This window comes from Lepidochelys olivacea (assembly GCF_965140295.1).
Source record: "Lepidochelys olivacea isolate rLepOli2 genome assembly, chromosome: 5".
In the NCBI taxonomy this organism is placed as follows: domain Eukaryota; kingdom Metazoa; phylum Chordata; order Testudines; family Cheloniidae; genus Lepidochelys; species Lepidochelys olivacea.
Window position 1 is genome coordinate 123,624,741 of NC_140415.1, and position 23,936 is coordinate 123,648,676.

Sequence of the window (23,936 nt, forward strand, 5' to 3'; positions counted from 1 at the left end):
AGTGGATAGAAAGCTGGCTAGATCATCAGGCTTAATGGTAGTGATCAATGGCTCGATGTCTAGTTGGCAGACGGTATTGAGCAGAGTGCCCCAAGGGTTGGTCCTGGGGACGGTTTTGTTCAACATCTTCATTAATGATCCAGATGATGGGATGGATTGCACCCTCAGCAAGTTCGTGGATGACACTATGCTATGGGGAGAGGTAGATATGCTGGAGGGTAGGGATAGGGTCCAGATTTACCTAGACCAGTGTTTCCCAAACTTGGGACACCACTTGTTCAGGGAAAGCCCCTGGCGGGCGGGGCAGGTTTGTTTACCTGCCGTGTCTGCAGGTTCGGCCGATCGCGGCTCCCACTGGCTGCGGTTCGCCGCTGCAGGCCAATGGGGGCTGCAGGAAGCGGCGCAGGCCGAGAGACACACTGGCTGCTGCTTCCCACAGCCCCCATTGGCCTGGAGCGACTAACCGCGGCCAGTGGGAGCCGCGATCGGCCAAACCTGCGGACGCGGCAGGTAAACAAACCGGCCCTGCCCACCAGGGGCTTTCCCTGAACAAGCGGCGTCCCAAGTGTGGGAAACACTGACCTAGACAAATTGGAGGATTGGGCCAAAAGAAATCTGATGAGGTTCAGCAAGGACAAGTGCAGAGTCCTGCACTTAGGACGGAAGAATCCCATGCACCGCTACAGACTGGGGACCGACTGGCTAAGCGGCAGTTCTGCAGAAAAGGACCTGGGGATTACAGTGGATGAAAAGCTGGATATGAGTTAGCAGTGTGACCTTGTTGCCCAGAAGGCTAATGGCATACTGGGCTGCATTAGTAGGAGCACTGCCAGCAGATTGAGGGAAGTGATCATTCCCCTCTATTGGGCAATGGTGAGGCCCCATCTGGAGTATTGAGTCCAATTTGGGCTCCCACTACAGAAAGGATGTGGCCAAATTTGGAGAGAGTCCAGCAGAGGGCAATGAAAATGGTGAGGGGGCCAGGGCACATGGCTTATGAGGAGAGGCTGGGGTTCCAAAGAGAATGGAGCTTGGCTGTTCTCAGTGCTGGCAGATTACAGAACAAGGAGTAATGGTCTCAAGTGGCAGTGGGGGAGGTCTAGGTTGGATATTAGGAAACACTATTTCACTAGGAGGGTGGTGAAGCACTGGAATGGGTTACCTTGGGAGGTGGTGGAATCTCCATCCTCAGAAGTTTTTAAGGCCTGGCTTGACAAAGCCCTGGCTGGGATGATTTAGTTGGTGTTGGTCCTGCTTTGAGCAGGGGGTTGGAGAAGATGACCTCCTGAGGTTTCTTCCAACCCTAATCTTCTATGATTCTTCTATGTGAAACCATAAATCACCCTGGATCTGCTGGAGACTGGGCCCAGACTTGCTCAAATGTTTTGGCAACTCCGGCAAATTTCTCCAAGACTGTAGTCCAAATTTTGAATTTGCATTTACAACCACAAACCAGGCAGATGTCACAGGGTCTCAGCCTTAATTGCAAAGGTGTTTCACAGCTCTATTAATAAAGCATTGTGCTGGGAATAATATTTAAGAAAGCATGAATTTTACCTGTATATTAATGTCATTGTAATAAAATAATATGTTCAAATTTTCATTCAGAGAAAATTCCAGCATTCAGGTTAAAAATATTACACACATGGAGAATGAGTGAGTTACCTGCATTTTTTTAATGAACATCTTATGCACCTGAGTTTATCTGTTTTCTAGTATCCTGTTTCACTGCAAAGAGTTTACTCAAAGGATGCTGGTAGGGAGGAAAACAAACAGCAAATGCAACAATGGCAAAGATAAAATACAGTTGGAGAATAGGTAAGGTCCTGGAGGAAACAATGGTCATGATGCGATCATTATTTTTATGTGTATTACCATAGTACCTAGGAGTCCCAGTCATGGAGCAGGACCCCATTGTACTAGGTGCTGTACAAACAGAAGAAAGATACAGTCTCTGCCCCAGAGAACTTACAATTTAACTGGGGAATGCTCCTGCCTGGCTCCAGCAAGGCTAGCAAGGTCTAGTCTTCCCAGGCCCAAAAACAGGATCAAAGGGGATACTAAAACCATGAAGATCCTGGTCTAGGGAGGAAGTGGTGGCTGAAGAGGAGTCTCTGACACAGAGACAGAGAAAGCTGCAGGGGTCTGTCACTCCATGCCTCGAAGTAGGATGGTCTGGCCTCAGTGGAACTTATCCAACGCTGGCAAGGAGAGAATAAAGTGTAGGAAGGAGCCAGGCGGCCACTGAGAGTCCTAGTGTAGTTGGACTGCAAGGGGAAGTGAGAGCGGGGAAGTGTCATCTGAAGGGTGTACTCAAGAGGGACTAAAAGGGGTCTAAAGTGCAGCTCGCCCTAGAATTGTGACAACGCAAGTAAAGCTGACGTGTTTGAAGATTCACAGAAAGGAAACGCACGAAGGCTGCGAACACAGTCAAACTGAAATGCTCCTTTGAACTGGAGAGAATTTTTGCAGACTTTTCTCCCCACTCTTCCCTTATCTCTTCTCATATTCATATTCTTAGCAGGCCATTGGGATTCTTTGACTGCTTTAGTAATGCCACCATTTCTACCTACCTCGGACAGATATGGTCTGAATAGCTACCATAGTATCCAGTGATCCTGACCCAGGTCTCTTAGCATCACACAGGACTGGGCTAAAACTACATAAAGTGCTTGATTGCAGACTCATGCATATCATTTCTTTCAGTGGGCTTTGGATCAGTCACAACGTTACTGCAGTGTTTACAGTAGATGGATGTGCAGGAGCACTTCTCATATTAGTTTTGTGTGCTTAAACGGGTTATACTTCGAAAAATGACAAGAATGACATTATGGTTTCAATATTTAGTCTCTCTCAATATCTGCGGATCTCAGGTTGGTATTTCATCCATTGCAGGTCAACACATTGTTTGCTTTCCTTCCTGATTCATCTCTCATTAACTGAGTAGAAGCAGCACCTAAAAAGCATGTAGGTAATGATTCTTTAACAAAGGTCTGTGGAACCTTTTTAATGTTATAGCCACTAGATGTCTCTATTGAGGTAATTATGTGCTGAAGTTCTTAATGTCTTGATCTATCCATGCATGTTTACAGTGGGCAAGAGAAAAGACCAACATGACCCCTCTTAACTGACACCCTCCCACCCTTAAAAAACAAACAGACGTCTGAAAAAATGTCATCACTTAAATGAATCCAGAAAGTAGCAAAACTCAAGGAGCATCTTCTCTGCAGCTTGCCTGGGCAGGTCCTATCTATCTTTCCCTCTTCTAATCTATTCACTGTCAGTTTTATGGTGGCACAGCCAAGAGTCCTGAGATTTTAGAGACAATCGTGACGGCCTGAGAAATGCCCCGCAAACAAGAGCCCCTTGTCAAAAGTATAAAGAAACTGCGGCCGTAATTGCAGAACTGACTAATGTTGGGGATGCTTAAAATCTGGATTTGAATTCTATGTCTAGCCAAAAGTCTGATTCTGGAATTCAGTTGGCTCCATGAGATACTGATGCTAACGGTAAGCGTCCTTATATCCCCACTCTCTCTGCAGACCCTACACTTGCAAATAAAATGCTCTAGATCAGGTGTGGTGCAGATCTTACATCTTTGGGTCTCAGGTAGTTTCTGCTTTTGTCTGTACCTGTCTAATATATTCACCCAAAAATTGTCTGGATCACTAAAAACTGTGGGAGCTTTTTTCATTTTGTTGTTGTTTTTGGATGAGTGTGAAATGCTGTGATGGGTTGACTTGCAGAGGAGAAACCCTGTAGCAATATTTCCCGTTCCTGAGATCTGTTCTGCCTGACACGAAAGAATAGGTTATGTGACTATACAGCTGTTGTTTCAAAAGTCAACGTTCATATAGCCCTAGACTGGATTAATTTCTCCAGAGGCTCCTGACAACCAGGTGTGTCTCCAGACCCGTCTCTTGCCCACTAGAACCCCACTTCTCAGTGGGATGGTGGGTCCCTTGCCCACCTCCATCGCTGAAGCTTTCAAAATGAAGAAGGGGGTTTAATGACTACTGTCTTCTAGACATCTGTCAGTCAGTCTGTGAGAGCTGCATTGCCATCAGAATACCAGCAGACCCTGATTCTATTCAGTTCACTTTCATGAAGAGAACTGGCCATGCCCTGTGGAGTGCAAGGTCTGAACAGCCCCCTGAGGCTGCATGTAAATACATCTGTGTGGGTGAAAATGGAAAGAAGGAGGGAAAATTCCATGTTCAGCAGTTCCAATGAGAGTTGGGATCTGTATGGCACATTGCCAGCTGGTGGACCCTATAGGTCTCTAATAGGAAGTAGGTGAAAGAGAGAGAGAGAGAGATGGAGACAGAGGTTAGGGGTTCAGACACCAAAGTGATTCAGTTCATCCATTTTGTTGTCAATGTAACTGGGGGCGAGGCAAAAGAGCATTTCACCGAAACTTGAGATTCCCTGCTCTGTGGGGAGTTCTGTACTCAGGCTTCTGGGTACTACATGAAGAAACCCCCATTGCTAACAACCACAGAACTACAGTCTTGTATGATTAAATCCCATGATCAGAAACTCTAAAATTCAGTTTAATGAAGCTCCCTTATTATGGTCCCATGCTCGATGCAGTTCTATACTGGGGTGGAAAACAAGCATTGCCCGCTTCCATGGCAAAGTTTTCAAAGGACTCTTTAAAAAGAGACTTGTCAAATATATTTGAGACTTGACTGCCCTCTTTACAATGCAAAAGCTTAACAAGCCAATTTAACATTTCATATGGAAGCACTCAAAAGTCGAGTTTGTCCCTGGCAGAAAAGGGTTTAAAATTTTAAGCAACTTGTGCTAATTAACTGCCATTGCCTATTGGCAATCATGATCAGGTTTAATTCAAGAGACTTGTTTTCAAATGTAAAATAACAGGAGATCACAGAACTAACAGGCTGTCAAGAGTAGATATGCTGCATTAAAAACCTGGCCTTTCCCCAAGAACATTTCCATTTGGATATTAATATAGTCTCCAGATAAACTGGATCAGAAATTGCCTGGAATAAGCGTCTCCCCTCTCACCCTGAAATTTATTTTCCTGGAATTTGGCTGAACATTAGAGACACAAAAGTCTGATAAGTTTTTTATAGAGGGAATTAAAAAAATAATTAGTTAATTAGGTTCATGTTGACATTAATGAAAATACTAAACGCTGATGCAAGCTGCAAAATTTAGATACAGATTCAGATCTGCACTCCACAAAAGTTTGAGAATATTCGTTTCTGGGTTTTTGTTTGGGCCAGTCTCTAGAACATGCTATTTGCAATTAGTGATGGATAAACCTTCAATAGCTTTAGTGGTTTAGATAGACCAAGGAATTTAGATGCTCATCTGAATCTTTTGGTCCTGGACAGAACTGGAGAAATGGAAATCCCACAAAATCAGGCTCTTGTGTGGAATTTTCGGGTCACCTCTTCGATTCCCAGGTAACACTGAGGGCTGGCGTAGGGCTGGGCTGAATCAGCTGAGAAAGGAACAGTGGATCCATGACTGTGTACTTCATATGAGCAGGAATAGACTGCTTGTATCTGGGTACAACCCTTTGGAACAAAACGTACGTAACATCATAACTTCTAAGCTACAAGCTCTTTTTAGGTTCCTCAAGACTTTTTGATTTTTTAATTCACTTTTTAATCTTTTAACCCTTCGATTCTCCCAAGAAGACTACCTCTCTTCTCGTTCATATTAGATGTCTTTTTATTCGACAATGGACCATATTCTCAGCTGCTGTAAACTGGCTTAGTTCCGTTGACTTCAGGGGAGTCACACCAGTTTACTCCAGCTGAAGACTGGCCCTTTTTATACGTCAGCTTTGCTAAGTTATTAAAGATGCATCTACTTTGTTCGTACAATGATAGCTTAAAGCCCCCTATTTTTAGGTTCTAAAGTTCCAATCCGCAAATAAGAAAGTGTAATTAGCTGAAATCTTTGTTATCCTTGTAGCAGAAGGTATCCTCTGAGTTATACAGTAGGCACAGTTATATTAATAGAATAGCTGAGAATTCCCCCAGTCTGTTCTTTTTCCTGTGATATTCCTGCTGTCAACTACTTGAGAGAGTGACCAATGTTAGACTTAAAGTAGCCACTGTACAACTACACTAAACTGACTGCACTTAACGTGTGCCTGTATCTACGAGATCTGCCAAAATCTGCTTTTCTAACCACATGATGCAACATTACACCTTGTATTTTGCTCTAACACACAGACAGAACCTACGTGGTGCAAGCATCACCATCCAATGCAACCATGCAATCTTACTCCTGTTATCCCTGTGCTCTGTTCCCTACCACACTGGTGTATTAGTAATCATAGCTCATCGAGCAACCACTTCAAGTCTCAGATTGTAATCACTTCCAGCCGGAGACTCTTGTCTGTTGATGTGTCATGAACCTTGTCATAAATATAAAGGGAAGGGTAAACCCCTTTGAAATCCCTCCTGGCCAGGGGAAAGCTCCTCTCACCTGTAAAGGGTTAAGAAGCTAAAGGTAACCTCGCTGGCACCTGACCAAAATGACCAATGAGGAGACAAGATACTTTCAAAAGCTGGGAGGAGGGAGAGAAACAAAGGGTCTTTGTGTCTGTCTATATGCTGGTCTTTACCGGGGATAGACCAGGAATGGAGTCTTAGAACTTTTAGTAAGTAATCTAGCTAGGTATGTGTTAGATTATGATTTCTTTAAATGGCTGAGAAAAGAATTGTGCTGAATAGAATAACTATTTCTGTCTGTGTATCTTTTTTGTAACTTAAAGTTTTGCCTAGAGGGGTTCTCTATGTTTTTGAATCTAATTACCCTGTAAGATATCTACCATCCTGATTTTACAGGGGGGATTTCTTTATTTCTATTTACTTCTATTTTTATTAAAAGTCTTCTTGTAAGAAAACTGAATGCTTTTTCATTGTTCTCAGATCCAAGGGTTTGGGTCGGTGGTCACCTATGCAAATTGGTGAGGCTTTTTATCCAACATTTCCCAGGAAAGGGGGAGTGCAAGTGTTGGGAGGATTGTTCATTGTTCTTAAGATCCAAGGGTCTGGGTCTGTAGTCACCTAGGCAAATTGGTGAGGCTTTTTACCAAACCTTGTCCAGGAAGTGGGGTGCAAGGTTTTGGGAAGTATTTTGGGGGGAAGGACGCGTCCAAACAGCTCTTCCCCAGTAACCAGTATTAGTTTGGTGGTGGTAGCGGCCAGTCCAAGGACAACGGGTGGAATATTTTGTACCTTGGGGAAGTTTTGACCTAAGCTGGTAAAGATAAGCTTAGGAGGTTTTTCATGCAGGTCCCCACATCTGTACCCTAGAGTTCAGAGTGGGGGAGGAACCTTGACAAACCTTCCCAATAATAAGCAGTCAGCGCAAACCCCAGACACGGTCATTTCTGTGACCACTAAATGGATTGCTTACCTCAGTGACAGCAAAACTTCTTTTCCCACATGGCACTACCTTGTACCACTTGTCATGCAGCACGTCCATGAAGCCATGGGACTTGTATTGGCTTATCAGCTCAGATATATTGGAGGTCAGTGGAGAATTTGGGGGAAGGCCAATGCCATATCCTAGGAGAAAATACAAATACAAGGTTTTATCGTTTGGTTGGTGTTGGTTGTCTATGAATAGTTGGTAGCAACACATCCTTTTCAGGTATCTGTGTGGCACAGCGAGGTACTGTGCTTTGCTCTGAGGTCCAAAAACCAGGTCCAAGGCTGTGTATTGGCTCATCTCTAGTGTGAAGGGTCCAAACACAAATGAGATTTCACAATGCAAAACAGGGTCATGCAAACAGCATTTGTGCACACAAAATTACTCAAGCAAATGACTAGGCCTGCAAAAACAAATGTGCACAATTAGAAGCCAAAGAAGTTCAACACAGTGATACTGCAACATGCATGTGAGCATTTTCTGAATGCCTTCATTTCAGAAACACAGTCTCTTCTATGCATTTGCTATGGGCCTCAGTTTCATTTATACCCAGACCTCTTTACATCATTCTGGCAATGTAAAAGGGCCTTCAAGTGGGGATAAAGTCCAAGCTGGGCTGGCATGATATTTACCAAAGGTAGTTTTTTACCAGGTAAAATCATTGTTTTGACCATCCTGGGGAAAAAAAAGTTAGTCCCATTTTAAGGCATTTTCTATTTTAAAAATTGCTTGGCTAATGCATACCACATTACGCTTAGTTTTAGTTAAAAATTCAAATTGTGATTAAATAAGGCAAAATATTCATAGATTAATTTAGGGTTGTACAAATGAAAAATAAAACTGCAGTGGGCGTGATGCTAATATATATAATTATAACATTGAATGTCGGAACGTCCGTGTATGTTTTGGTTTGGTATTTTCTTAAGTAAGTTATACATGTCTTGACTCAAATGTCCGTTTCCACTATCATATAAACAAAAGTCAAAAAACCATTTGATTATATGAAAATGGCAGCAGTGCAGAGCTGTAGGCTTGAAGCATTAAGCAACCAGAAGCATGCGAGAGTTGCAGACAGGATCATTTCATCATAAAGCGTTCTGTAGCAGAAGACCGATTTTGATGTAGTGGCTAGACCGAGACTATTCCTCAGTTTTGAATGGATGTATCCGAAGTTTGAAAAGATTTGTTCTATGCTTGCTGAACTTGATGGACACTGATGCAATTATTTTTCCTGATTTAAGCCAGTATTTTCCACTGCCCCTTCCTAAACTAGTTTTTCCACAGGAAATTGCCATCCCTGACTCCAACGACTTTGAAGCCACTTCACACTGCCAGAGCAGCACAAGGTGGCCTTAGTGTAAATTGGAATCTGGCCCTATATTTCTTGATTAGAAAGCATCTAGTACAGGTGCAGACAAGTATTTGGACTCTGCAATGGAGAATTGTGTAGTATTTACTGAATTATTTAAAAAATGTACTGAGATTTGTGCAATTTTATTGCAATAAGATTTTATTGCTATACCTTACAATAGCTCAATACCCCGTGGGCCTGATTCTCATTCCCACTGACTAAGGCAATGTCTACACCCACAGCTGGGAGCTGTGATTCCCAGCTCAGGTAGATGTACAGATGCTAGCTCTGCTCAAGCTGATGAGTGTGTATATCAACCCAAACCGAGAATTACATCTCCCAGCTCCAGTGTAAACATAACATAAAATTCTGCTCTGGCCATGGAAAGGGACTTTAAACAGGCACCCATGTATTTTATATCCACTTGAAGGTCCTTTTACACTTCCAGAGGGCTGTAAAAAATCCTTGGTGCAAATGAGAAACAGACTCAATAATTCTATTTACTGAATGCCACACCTTAGAGAAAACAACTCTGGTTTTTTTTATTTTTAAAATAGCCTAATTTGTACACATGAAGCATGCAGTTGTGCACAGTACAAGGTGCGTATGCAGTTACTTGTTTAATTTGCCAGCAGGAAATTACCAATTGCCTGTACAGCTCCTCTTTTGACATATGCGGCTCCATGGTTTTTGGGTTGCAGCTTGGATGCACACTTCTTAAAGTGTAGCCTCTTCTCACAAACGCTGTACCAAAAATGTTTTTTGGACAGAGATGGAGATGCAAACTGAACACTAGCAGGAAGACTGCAGCCCCAGTGGCTTGCTACACAATGAAGCGGGGTAGGATTGTGGTGGGTATATAGCTGTCAAATGATGGCACCTTTGTTCTCTGTTTCAGAGTAGCAGCCGTGTTAGCCTGTATCCGTAAAAAGAAAAGGAGGACTGGTGGCACCTTAGAGACTAACCAATTTATTTGAGCAGAAGCTTTTGTGAGCTACAGCTCACTTCATCGGATGCATGCAGTGGAAAACAACTACAACTACAATACCCACCTGCTGAAGTGAAGAAACAGATTGACAGAGCCAGAAGAGTACCCAGAAGTCACCTACTACAGGACAGGCCCAACAAAGAAAATAACAGAACGCCACTAGCCATCACCTTCAGCCCCCAACTAAAACCTCTCCAACGCATCATCAAGGATCTACAATCTATCCTGAAGGACGACCCAACACTCTCAGATCCTGGAAGACAGGTCAGTCCTTGCTTACAGACAGCCCCCCAACCTGAAGCAAATACTTACCAGCAACCACACACCACACAACAGAACCACTAACCCAGGAACCTATCCTTGCAACAAAGTCTGTTGCCAACTGTGTCCACATATCAATTCAGGGGACACCATCATAGGGCCTAATCACATCAGCCACACTATCAGAGGCTCGTTCACCTGCACATCTACCAATGTGATATATGCCATCATGTGCCAGCAATGCCCCTCTGCCATGTACATTGGCCAAACCGGACAGTCTCTACGTAAAAGAATAAATGGACACAAATCAGACATCAAGAATTATAACATTCAAAAACCAGTCGGAGAACACTTCAATCTCTTTGGTCACTCGATTACAGACCTAAAAGTGGCAATCCTTCAACAAAAAAACTTCAGAAACAGACTCCAATGAGAGGCTGCTGAATTGGAATTAATTTGCAAACTGGATACAATTAACTTAGGCTTGAATAAAGACTGGGAGTGGATGGGTCATTACACAAAGTAAAAGGATTTCCCCTTGTTTATTTCTCCTCCTACTGTTCTTGTAAACTGCTGGAAATGGCCCACCTTGATTATCACTACAAAAGGTCCCCCCGCCCCACTCTCCTGCTGGTAATAGCTCACCTTTCCTGATCACTCTTATTCATAGATTCATAGATATTTAGGTCAGAAGGGACCATTATGATCATCTAGTCTGACCTCCTGCACAATGCAGGCCACAGAATTTCACCCACCACTCCTGCCATAAACCTCTCACCTATGTCTGAGCTATTGAAGTCCTCAAATCGTGGTTTAAAGACTTCAAGGAGCAGAGAATCCTCCAGCAAGTGACCCGTGCCCCATGCTACAGAGGAAGGTGAAAAACCTCCAGGGCCTCTTCCAATCTGCCCTGGAGGAAAATTCCTTCCCGACCCCAAATATGGCGATCAGCTAAACCCTGAGCATATGGGCAAGATTCATCAGCCAGATACTACAGAAAATTCTTTCCTGGGGAACTCAGATCCCACCCCATCTAATATCCCATCACAGGCCATTGGGCCTATTTACCATGAATATTTAATTACCAAAACCATGTTATCCCATCATACTATCTCCTCCGTAAACTTACCGAATTTAATCTTAAAGCCAGATAGATCTTTTGCCCCCACTGCTTCCCTTGGAAGTCTGTTCCAAATCTTCACTCCTCTGATGGTTAGAAACCTTCGTCTAATTTCTAGTCTAAATTTCCTGGTGGCCAGTTTATATCCATTTGTTCTCGTGTCCACATTGGTACTGAGCTTAAATAATTCCTCTCCCTCTCCGGTATTTATCCCTATGATATATTTATAGAGAGCAATCATATCTCCCCTCAACCTTCTTTTAGTTAGGCTAAACAAGCCAAGCTCCTTCCATCATTCTTGTTACAGTCTGTATGGTAACACCCATTGTTTTATATTCTCTGTGTATACAAAATCTCCCCACTATATTTTCCACTGTATGCATCCGATGAAGTGAGCTGTAGCTCACGAAAGCTCATGCTCTAATAAATGTGTTAGTCTCTAAGGTGCCACAAGTCCTCCTTTTGTTATCTGTGTATTGCACCTTACATTTCTAAAAACTTTGGTGTGCACATGATAGAGCACTGCATTGGGACTCAGAAGACTTGAGTTCTATTCCTGGCTATGCCATTGGCCTGATAGGTGACCTTGTGCAAGTCCCTTTGCCTCTCTGTGCCTCAATTTTCCCATCTCTAAAACGGGAATAATGATACTGACTTCCAATTGTAAAATGCTTTGAGATCTACTGTTGAAAAGCACTCTATAAGAGGTTGGTGTGTGTGTGTGTTTGTTTTTCTCCAAGTTCCTGCAGCCTGTATAACTAACTGTACAGAAGAGACATACACACTGTTCCAAGGTGGAAAATTTACTGGTGTCCTTTTGTTTTCCTTAATCTTAAAGATAAGTAGTTCAGACTGGAAGTATATGGCTACTCTGTGTGTGGGGGAAAAACACAAAGGACAGCACAAAATAACAAGTACAATATGCATCATAACTATGTGGCAGTTTGATGGTCGAAGATGTAGTGTCTGATTTTATTATTTATTATTTTTACTGTTCCTGACTTCAATGGATTCAAAGTTTTGTAATTTTGTAGGTATCGCCATAAAGCAAGTCATTTTCTCACATGCATGCTTAATTAAGTATAAACCTAACTGCTGATGGATAGACGGATTTATGACCATTATAACCCCTTGTGGGAAGTAAAAATGGATTGCTTTTTAATGTCCTAGTGTGCTATAAAATGGCAACAACTTAGTCTCACTGTTCAATTCCAGCAAAAGGGATTTGCTATATGGTTGGCATCTTTGGTGCCTCTAGATTGAATGATTAAACTAATCAGCTTCCATCAGTTTCATCTGTTTAGGTTCTGGGAGAGGTCTCCTTGCCTTGTGATGGTGCAACTGGATTGGTTGTTCTTGGAAGGAGGGGGAAAAAATCATTTCCATGGACCATCCATCACAAAAATGAAGCCTGAGGTCTAATAGCTGCTAATGTGCTTTGCAGGGCTGGAGCCTCTCATTGATAAGTTTTGCTTTCAGGCTGCAATGCGAAGCTGTCTGTGTGTCACTGTTAATACACTGACATTTTCAGAGGTCAGGTAACTGGAGAGGGTGAATTAGTTATTTTAAATCAAGCTCCAGCCCCAGCTGAATAATCAAGCTGACTGTTTGAAAGGGGGATTATGGGAATCCATTCTGGGGGGGTGAGTGTGCCTACAGAGGGGGAATGGAGTTTTTGAATTTGTCAGTAACTATTATGGGTGAAAAGTCTTTCAGTATCATAGAATATCAGGGTTGGAAGGGACCTCAGGAGGTCATCTAGTCCAACCCCCTGCTCAAAGCAGGACTAAGCCCCGATTTTTGCCCTGATCCCTAAACGGCCCCCTCAAGGATTGAACTCACAATCCTGGGTTTAGCAGGCCAATGCTCAAACCACTGAGCTATCCCTCCCCCCAATATAATAGCTATGTTATTCCACCCTGAACTGTGAAAAAGAGTCTCTCCTGTCTGACAGTGGTACAGGTATCATTTCTTTTTCAAGTATAGGGTCAATTTCTATTCCCTGAGGGAAGACTGTATACACAGACTTGGTGCAGGGTGATCCACTGTGGATGTGGTAGAAATATTACCACCAAGCACTTATCACAACTTTTGGGCTGCAGTAGTTCTTCAATGCAAAGGGATATGGCCAGTGGATCTACCTAGCCATTGACCATTAAAGTATCTGCCTCTCCCTTGCAACAATGAAGAAATAATCCTTGGGGATCACAGCTCTATGGGCAAGACATCAACATCTGTTTGCACCAGTCCTCTGGCATCCTATGTCCAGGCACAGTCAACATAGATAGGTTCTGATGCCTTCAAGGCTTTCCATTCCCACACAGGAGCAAGCAGGATTAGCCCCATAGGCACAGATAAATCCCAGTGGGGAAGCTGTCCTTATAAAGAATACCACCCCGTTTTATGGCAATAGATTAAACCTCTTACCATAGAGTTACTTTAATGTTTGGGCAATTGCTGAGCATGTCTAAGCATTTTGTTGTATAAGGGCCACTCCCCTAATGACAAAGCACCCTTTCAGCATGCTGTGTTCTCCTCTTTAGCCTACATAGGACTAGTCTGAGATTAAATATTTAGATGGCAAGCTCTTTGAGAGAGACTTTTGTTCTGTGTTTATACAGTGCTTAACATAATGGGGTTCCCTGAGTGGGGCTCGTAGGTGCTACCACAATAATAAATAACAGTGAGACAGAGAACGTACAGTAATGTAATAGGCAAGTGATTTGAAAGCTGAAATTAAAACATTGAAAGACAAATAAGGGGAAATACTGGCTTCACTGAAGTTGATGGGAGTTTTGCTATGACTTCAGTGGGGTCAGGATCTGGCCGATATTCTTTAATTCTGATGTCTGCATTCCATGTTGGCAGGCAGAATGTATCAGAAGGAGAACGATACTGTGTGAAATACCTTCAATGGCAAATGGTTTCCCCACTGTCAAAAGTTTGCAGTCAGCATCTATTGATACTTCATAATCTAAGAGTGCTTTATCCATGATGAAGGCATCTAGTTTCTCTGGATCATGCCTGTATTCAAGATCAAAGTAAGAAAATAGAATCAATACGAGCAGCTGTACAGTTGTGTTCATTGATACAGAAGCTATTGTTTCAGGGGTGGAAACCAGGAATATATTTGATCTAGTTCTTAGGAAGCTTCCGATATAAACCCAACACAAAACCAAGCCAAAACCTACGTTATAAGCCCAATAAAGACGAGGATCAGGGGCTATTGATATAAACACAGAATTGAGTTAAATATCAAAGACTGAAAGGTTCATGTGCAGAGAGGTTGATCTGGCTCACAGAATATCCTTATAAGGACCAGTTCTGTTCACTTGACATATCATTGACTTGGAAAAAGGAAAGTGCAACAGGGTGAGAATCAAATTGAGTTCCTTGCACAGTAGCACAAAGACCACAGGGGAGGAAACCAAGAATCTCTAAGGCTGTCACTCAGGCTCGGTTTCCTTATGCTGCTTCTAACATCTACCTACACTATCGTAAAAGTTAGAGCTGGGCAAGCCCTATGAAAGGTTTTCCATGAATACATGCTGCTATTTTAAAATGAATGTCCTTCATCCAGGCTTCCTTTTCTCTTGTATTTGTATTCCATGAATATTCAGATGACTGAGTTTCATTGGTATGAATGTTTTATGGAAAGCAAATTTGAAAGTACTGAAAGCATGTGTGGAAATGTGCACCATGTGTTCTCATCCAATCAAAGAAAAAAAAAAAAAAACCAAGTGCCCAAATCCCCAACTGGCAGATATCCACTGGCTTCTGTGGAACTATACTGAATTACATCAGCTGAGGATGTGGCAAAGTTTTAGGAGTTAATTATGCAAACCAATCAGAGCGCCAGAAAAATTATTAAAAAATATAATCACAGGCAATTTGTTATACAGATCACCATGGGATCTCAACTGTGGGTAATGATGCCCATGATTGCAGCCTCCTATCTGGTAATGTATGTAATCAATTGCAAAACATTGTGAGTGAAACGCATTTGAAAGCACACTCCTTTCTGGAAGCATGAGGACTGATGGTGGAAAATTATAAGGCTGATCTAATGTCACTAATGTTCTTATTTAAATGAATAGCTAATTCCTTTATAAGGAATCTCTGTTTGGGGCAATCCACCTATTGCTATTGTGTGGGAGACACTGAGATTTCTAATGTTTGTTTTTATCAGTACTTTGCACCTGGCTCATGGATAGTGCCCACTGCCTAATGAATCTCTTCCAAGCACTGACACCTGCCAGGATTTATTTTGCCACCAGTTAGCAGCAGAAGGGTCATCTTGGCACTGTAGTTGCAGTGGAAAGGGCTTCTTTGCCTGAGGACAGCTATTCATGCTGTCATTGTTACTTTGGTACTTCTCCTTTCTAGTGGTGGAGAATGAGCTTGTGCCTTCTTCACCGTCTCTAGCATGCCAGCGCAATGCTGCTGATGCCTTTGAAAAAGGAAAATCGGATACGATCCAGGCAAGCAAAGTTTGTTACCCATTAAAAAAATATACAAAGCAAGATGAATCTAGAAAGCATGTACAGAGGACACTCAGAATAACTAAGACCCATTGAAGTAAATGGAAAGCTGTCCACTAGCTTCAAGGAGCTTTGGACTAGGGCCTTGGTGCAGCCAAGGACTGTGAAATTAATTGCTCTTTGATCAGCCTGTTATCACACGAAGCTAGCATGCAGAGACTCACTTCAGGTGCTCCACTCCATCAGGAGTTGCAGGTACATTGTACCGTCTCATGTACTCATGCATCTCTGGGAAGCTCTGCCTGACATAATCTTCAGCGCTGCTTTCTCGCACAGTTCCAAAGCGGAATCCCTGGGAAGGGTGGTGGAACTAAGAAATAGGAAAAGACAGAGCAGCCAGTAATTTGTCTCACTCACGTTGAGTAACCTCCATTCCAGGCCCACTCTTCTGTGCTCTAAAGACAGCTACACAGATTTTACAGATGTGTTTTAATGGGATCATAGACACCATCATAGAGACGCATACCATCTTCAGGACCAGTTAATGTCAGCTTACCAGTTACATACTCTTAGGATCTGCTGTAGGGTTGTGAAAAAATTTCCCCTTGAGCCAGAGACCACCCCATATCCAGGTGGTGTTCAGTTCTGTTCTCTACTTGAAGCCCAGCCTAGGTTTGAGGAAAGGGTCATGAGAGTAATTTAAAGAGAAGGTTGAGGGGTGACTTGATTATTGTGACTGCATGAAGTGGAAAGGGAAACAGAGCAGAGCTGTGTGAACCCTGTGGGAGTTGTGGGGTGGGGTGTTTGGAGGGGGAACATTCATAGAGATTCTTAGATTTCAAAACCAGAAGGGACCATTGTGATCATCTAGTCTGACCTTCTGTATAACACCAGGCCCTAGAACTTCCTCAGAATAATTCCTAGCTCGGATCTTTTGGAAACGCCTCCAATCTTCCTTTAAAAATTGCCAGTGCTGGACAATCCACTATGAAGCTTGGTAACTTGTTCTAGTGGTTAACTGGCCTCGCTGTTTACAAATTTAAGCCTGTATGTACCTAAGTGGGGAATACATATTTGCTAATGGGCCCTTCAATCTAGCAGAGAAAGGGGTAACATGATCTAATGTCTGGAAGTTGAAACTAGACAAATTCAGACTGGAAAGAAGGCTTAAATGAATCAAACTGTACTATAGAACCTCTGTGGATAGAAATTCCATGACTAATGAATAACGAGTATAGCAGTAGGAATATACGACCGACTACCTGACCAGGATGATGATGGTAATTGTGAAATGCTCAGCGAGATTACAGAGGTGACAAAAAACAGAAGACCCAGTAATAATGAGGGATTTCAGCTATCCACGTATTGACTGGGTACATGTCGCCTCAGGATGAGATGCAGAGATAAAATGTTCTAGTCACCATTAATGTCTGCTGCTTGGAGCAGCACTTGGAACCCACAAGGGGAGAGGCAATTCTTGATTTAGATCTAAGTGGAGCACAGGATCTGGTCCAGAGAGATGAATATAGCTGAATTGCTCGGTAATAATTAAACATTTAATACATTTAAACATCCTTGTAGGGGGGAAGTGCCACAGAAATCCACCGCGGTAGTATTTCACTTCAAAAAGGGGAGCTAAACAAAAATGAGGAAGCTAGTTAAACGGAAATTAAAAGGAACAGTCACAAGAGTAATATGCTGGCAAGCCGCATGGAAACTATTTAAAAACACCATAATGGAAGGTCAAACTAAATGTGTACCCCAAATAAAACACACACACACACACACAGAGTAAGAGGACCTAAAATATGTCACAATGGCTAAAGAGCATAGTAAATGAGGCAGTTAAAGGCAAATCCTACTGAGGAAAATAGAAAGGAACATAAACTCTGGCAAATCAAGTATAAAAGTATAATTAGGCAGGCCAAAAAAGAATTTGAAGAGCAATTAACAAAAGACATGCAAACTAACACAGGACATTTCCCCCCACTCCCCATCTTCACATAACACAAGAACCAGGGGTCACCCAATGAAGTTAACAGGCAGCAAGTTTAAAAGAAACGTAAGGAAGTACTTCTTCACACAATGTACAGTCAGTCTGTGGAACTCATTGCCAGGGTATGTTTGAAGGCCAAAAGTATAACTAGGTTCTAAAAAGAATTAGATAAGTTCATGGAGGATAGATCCATCAATGGCTATTAGCCAAGATGGTCCAGGATGTAACCCCATGCTATGGGTCTCCATAAACCTCTGTCTGCCAGAAGCTGGGACTGGATGACAGGGGTCCGTCGGATCACTCAAAAATTGCCCTGTTCTGTCCTTTCACTCGAAAGCATCCATCATTGATCACTGTCGCAAGACAAAATACTCGGCTAGATGGACCATTTTGGTCTGACCCAGAATGGCCCTTCTTATGTTCTTATGACTCAGTAGAAAGATGGACTGAATGATTATGGAAACTAAGCTAGGATTGAAACAAACTGGAAGGGCGCTATGGGGAAGGTTGCAGTTCTGGACATGTTCTGAGTATAACCAAGATTTCAGTCTCCAGGGCTGTCAGCCCAGTACCTTTCAGACACACTAAATTCACACACAAAAACAGTAATTTTTAAATTGTGTTGTGTGTGCTCTGATTATAACTGGATTCATTTTACTGTGTTACAGCCCTTGGTCGCTTCTTGAACTATTAGGCAGTTCAGGGAGTTGACCTTGGTAAGTTTCCAGTGCACATCAATTGCTAAATACCTGGAGTGGAATCATGTGAAAACACCTAGCTGATTGTAGAATACAGTAAAGGCTCAATCCTGCAGGTTGCTGAGCACTCTTGTGGGGAGCTGAGTGGCCCCCAGCTCCCATGGAAGTCAGAAGGAGTCGAGTGTTCTCATCACCTTACAGCAGTGCACAGGGTCAAGCTTTTGCGCAAAGGAAATCAAATGATGTTAAGGTTCAGTGAACAGTTTTCCACTCACTTCCCCAGGAGTCTCAGCAAGAGCTTTGCAAACAACACTATGCAATAAAGAATATGTCAGTCTAAACAGTCCTGCTCATTGTGGAGAAGAGCACGCCAAAAAAGCAAACGTCAATCTGCCGTCTGCCTGTCACATATGTGTCTAGTGTTAGACGAGAGCAAGCTGGGATCCAGGGGAAAGGATGTTCTTGCTCTGGTGCAGGGGCTTAGATATTACCTATATAGACTAGAATACGGCATGGGCGATTAGTCCAGAAGTTCCTTTCCATTGATGATCCCCTGGCTAAAAATATTTCACTGTCCACTGAACATAAGAGCTAGCCCGCTGGACCAGGCCATTGGCCTTTTCTAGCTCAGTATCCTGACAGGCCGTGTCTACGCTGCTTCTGGGGGTGAGCCTTCCAACATGGGCCCACAGACTTGTGCTAATAGGGCTCGTGCTCGCTCTAAAAAGAGCAGATTAGATGTTGCTTTGACATAGCGGGTCAGGCTGGAGATCGGGCTCTCCAGGGCCTTCCCCTCCCTTCTCCCCCCCCAGACATCACCCCCCCCCACAGCTCCCGCCCAGGTAGCCCAAGCCACAACACCTACACAGCTACTTTTAGAGCACTATCATAAACCCTGTTAGCATGAGTCTGTCTTCACAGACTTGGAAGGTCACCCCCACATGCAGTGTAGATATGCCCAGCGGCCAGTACCAGCTGCGTTGGTCTGTATTCTGTTGCTGTGGGGGGGGGGGGTCTCTGAACACCTCATGGTTTTGGTAATTTTATAAAGTGCCAAAAGGCACGAGTGGCAGGGATTGGTTGGGTTGGTGGTTTGGTAATACATTAGGGAGCCTAGTGTTGACAGTTCAACACCAGCTCAAGTCATGAGTCTCTGATGACTCTTTATGAAACGAGTTAGAGGGCTCAGTCCGTTTCCAAGCAGACAGGTGTCCACATTACATAAACCAGTCACCACCGGGAGCCCTGATTGGTGATCTCTTTCGGCATGGTTTAGGGGTCAAGGATGGGCATGAAGACCGGACTACTCTCCAATCCTTCAAGGAAGAGTGGAGGTATTTGGTAGGTTTTATGTGGAAGACTGTACTGCTGCAGCTCCTGGAGCATCTGCTCCGTGGAAGAACTCAGGGTATCTGTCGCCGGACCTCTCAGAGCGGAAATCGTTCACAGACATGCTGTCATCTGTATCTGTTTTTTTTTTAAAATTCATATGTGAATTCAAAATAAAATGGGTGACATTCAGCCCCATGCAGAGAACCAGCCCAAGGCCCTATTTTGAGGATCAGTGGGACTTCACTGGTGCATAGGGCTTGTGCTGACTCTGTATATGGGTGAATTTCACCCAGTGTGAATTAAGCTTTTCTATACCTCCTTTTCTTGGATTAATGCTTTTCATTTGCTAAGTGTTTGGCAACAATTAAGTTTCATAACACCTGTGAGAGAGGTAAGTCAGTCACCTCATTTTAAGGGTGGGGAAACTCAGACTGAGAGACCGAGCGTTTGATTTGCAGAGTACCTAGAACTTTCAGGGAAGTCAAGTGAAGTTGTGTGTATGGAGGGGGGGACTATCTTCTCTGTTTCTTCAGGTACTGCCTGACTCCAGGAAGAGGGAGCTCCCCTATCCCCCTCACCCCAGGCTCTCTGCCTTCTTCAGAGTTTAAGGGAAGAGAATACTGCTAACTCCAAATTAAGAGTCAACAGCAGCTCTCTTGCAATTTTTAGTAAAGAACCTTATGTGAGGCTTTGGGAAGAGTGTACCCATGAATTCCTCCTCCACACAAGGGAGGTTTCATAGTACTTATGCATGAGACATTAAGTGTAGCTGACTTCAGCAGAACCGGACTCTGCACAAAGTGCTGTCACATGCACAAAATTAACTTGGAAAAAAATATTGTTTTTCTCTAATCTCCTTCAGGCACAGGAATGTTAAGGGTTTTGTGTCTCTAAAGTAGCTACAAAACTGTTGGATGAAAATCTGAATTTTTTTCAAGTTGACAGTATACCTTTAATATTTTCTTTTAGTCTTCTCTTGAGAAAACGCTGCACCTTCAAAGTATCTTTACATTTGTTGCAAACTCTTGATATTTTATTATGGCTCTCACAAAATGTGGTGTGCTTCCTAAAGCCTCAGCTGCTGGAGTCATGTGATGAGAGAATCTCACCTTTCATTTTAAAAAAAGCTTCCAGCATTGATGGTTTCAGAGAGAGGCAAGAAAACATGACCTTTAGAGACTCAAAAAACAAATGGCAAATAAAATAACCCAAAATGTAGTATTTTTTTTTAAAAAAAAATTCTTATTGCACAAGAGCAAATTTGGCATAAGCAAACTTTTGCATTCAGCTTGGCAGATTGGCCAAGTTCACATTCTGATTAGGAATTTGCGGCTTTCTGATGATCACATGCACTCTATACCTATTATGCTAAATGAGAATTGAATTGAGAAATATAACAAAGACATCCAGTGAGGTTTGGGGGCAGAGAGAGGACACTTTCTAGTAGAACCTCTTTGGTGAGAGGGCTCACTGGTTGCATGGGGGCACCAACCTAGTGCCCTCTGGTGGACCCTTCAGGTATCTAACAGGAAGTAGGTTAGGGAGGGATATGGAGTCTGAGATTTAGAGACTATCTTGAGTGAGAAACTAAATCCAGTTTTATCCAGGATGTTCATGATGCAATAGTTTAATGAAAGCACTTCTCTGGAACCTGAGATTTCCTGCTTCCTCATGGGTACTGCAGGCATTCTGCATAAAGGACATGGCCAACCGTGAGTGAGGCTGGTGGATCTTGTCCTTTGACCACAGCCATTTTAAACCCAGGGAAAAGTTTTATGTTAAGTGCTCAGGTAGGTTATAAATCAATTGCTTAAATGTAAATTACAGTTAATTACAAAGCAATGAGATGAATTTACTCTCTAGCTATTTTAAGTTTAGCAAATGCTTTAACAATATTTGATTAATGGGCTGCAATAACTGCCTCACTGAGTCTGGGTAAGATGTTATGCATCTTATTACTTTTTCAGATCTACATTTTTAGCACCGTTTGGTTTTTAATCCGCTGCTGAAGCGACGTAAATGATTTCACGAGCCCTTTATTTCCAAAAAACTGCTTAAACATCTATCTGTGCCCCCTGTTATACAGTCACAGAAATGAGGTATACAAAAAAGGGGTTACCTGCCATATAGTAGAGCAGGGGGTCTCAACTTTCCTTTCTGAGGCCCAACCCACATCCCCCAACTTGCTATAAAAACTTCATGGCCCACCTGTGCCACAACAACTGTTTATTCTGCATCTCCAGTAGATTAAAAGTGAGGGCTGGCATTAGGGAGTAGCAAGCCAGGCAATTGCCCTGCAAAGCTAAGTTGCTTGGGCTTTGGCTTCAGCCCCACATGATGGGGCTCGGGCTTTGGCTTCCCCCATGTGGGGCTCAGGCTTTGGCTTCAGCCCTGCACGATGGGACTTAGGCTTCAGCTTTCTTCCCTGAGCCCCAGCGACTCTAATGCCGGCCCTGCTCTGTAGTTTATTTGGGCAGACCCACCCCAAACCTGCTTGTGGCCCCCCACAGGACCTCGGACCCCCATGAGAACCACTGTAGTAGTGCACAGAGGTAATCATGACATCCTGCAGTGACAGCTAGGTGAAGATAGCTTCACCTTTTAGCAGATTATATAACACTACTTTCAGTTCAAGTTGGTTGAGGAAAAACAGGAAAAAACGGAGAAATGTCCCAATTTTCCCATCAAACTTGGAACTTTTGACAAAAGATACCATGGAAATTTTGAAATTTGAAAAATTTCCACCAGCCCTGCTTCCAGCTATGTCACTCTCTGCCTGGAATCTGGTGTCATGGCCACTTCATGCATAGGCAGAACTCCCGTAGATGCCTACAGGACATCTGCCGCGAGGAGGCTGCACGTCTTGGACAAACTTTCGTCAGTAGTTGTTAAAGCTCAGCCGCTGCTCTGTGCTTCTAACCCGCCACAGCTGTAGCGTGTGGCATACTGTGAGGCATGAACATTTTATTAGAACACTGGCATTTCAAAGTGGATACACTGGACCTGAAAACCAGGGCAGCGGTGGAGGTGAGTGGTTGGCCTCATACAATAGACACATTAACAGGTTGAGCGCTGCCAAGACCAGGGCCAATCTTATTACCTGTAAAAACCTAATAGAATGGGGCTTTGTATTCTCTGCTATCATAGCAAATGCTGTCTCTCTTCTGTGCGGGTACCAGCGCTGGGCAAAAGGGTGGAGAAAAATACTGCGGAAATCTAGGCGGGTTTTTACTGACCAGTTTACCATCATTTTACATGTTTTGAGTTGTGTGATTGTGTGGGGGTGTGGGGAGGACAGCAGCTTATTCACAATGAAGCACTTGACTATCTTGGAAAGGTTCATGTGAAAATTCATGCTCATGACTTGTAGCGGGGGAGAACCATAAACAGTCACCATGTTTAGGACACAGTGTAGACGTGGCAACGGCTCAGAAAGTGTCTCATGGGTCCGGTACAGGGCTTGAATTAAAGAATCACCTTCATTCCCTTATCAAAACAGGTGCTGGTGGGGCTGAATTGCCGATGGAGGAGGCCGCCTGCCTCGGCAAGAGAGTTGTTAAACCTTAGTACATTTCACTTATTTTGGAATCTACCCGGGCCAGATCCTTGGCTGGTATAAATCTGCAGAGCAACACTGAGTTCAATGTGCAGTTATCCCCAGGGCTCGTCTGCATGGCCAGTTAGAGCTTGGCAAGCTAGTGTGCTGTAGATTCACACCTCCAACAGGAGCATGCGTGTAAGGAGGGCAGACTTTGTGCTTATCATACAAATACTACTGCTTTAATTATACGCTCCTCTCTACGTCGAGCGCTGCAGAGACAATGCCGCTAGGAGAGTGCAGGCTGAGGAATCAGTTCCTGACCTGACCCATCAGGGGAAAAGAGCGCAGTGCGATACAGCAGTGGGACACTAGCAGCAAGCAGTCGATGTTAACATTGCAGCTCGGTGATTATGGACACATAATATCAGCATGATGAACTTGGTCTTTTTCTGCTGCTTTGCAAGGCTGGAAATGGCAAGCTATTAAATGCAAGCACTTAGAAAAAAGAATAAAGAGGAAATATTTTGTTACTTCCAATGGACCATATTCCTGGCTCCAACAACACCCCAGTAGCATAAAGCACCATGGTCAAGCTGCCTTAAAGAGGCATTAGACTGGGACCCTGTACCTCATCTCCCCATTGATGATATGCTTTGCTTTCTCCTACCCTTCATCTGTCATGCACAGTGAACTCTTCAGGCAATGATGGTTTCTTACGCTGTTTGTACAGTGTCCAGCACAACGGG

The 23,936-nt window shown here is 43.3% G+C and overlaps 1 protein-coding gene across 1 annotated transcript in view; it reads right to left on the reverse strand.

Moving 5' to 3' along the window:
• The window catches only part of GRIN3A (glutamate ionotropic receptor NMDA type subunit 3A), a 93,063-nt gene that overhangs the window by 14,653 nt on the left and 54,474 nt on the right, over positions 1-23,936 (reverse strand). The window contains exons 4-6 of the mRNA XM_084628009.1: positions 15,848-15,993; positions 14,051-14,166; positions 7,408-7,559 (exon numbers count right to left, since the gene is read on the reverse strand). Coding sequence (XP_084484135.1) covers positions 7,408-7,559; positions 14,051-14,166; positions 15,848-15,993 — 414 coding nt within the window. The remainder of the gene's footprint in view (positions 1-7,407; positions 7,560-14,050; positions 14,167-15,847; positions 15,994-23,936) is intronic.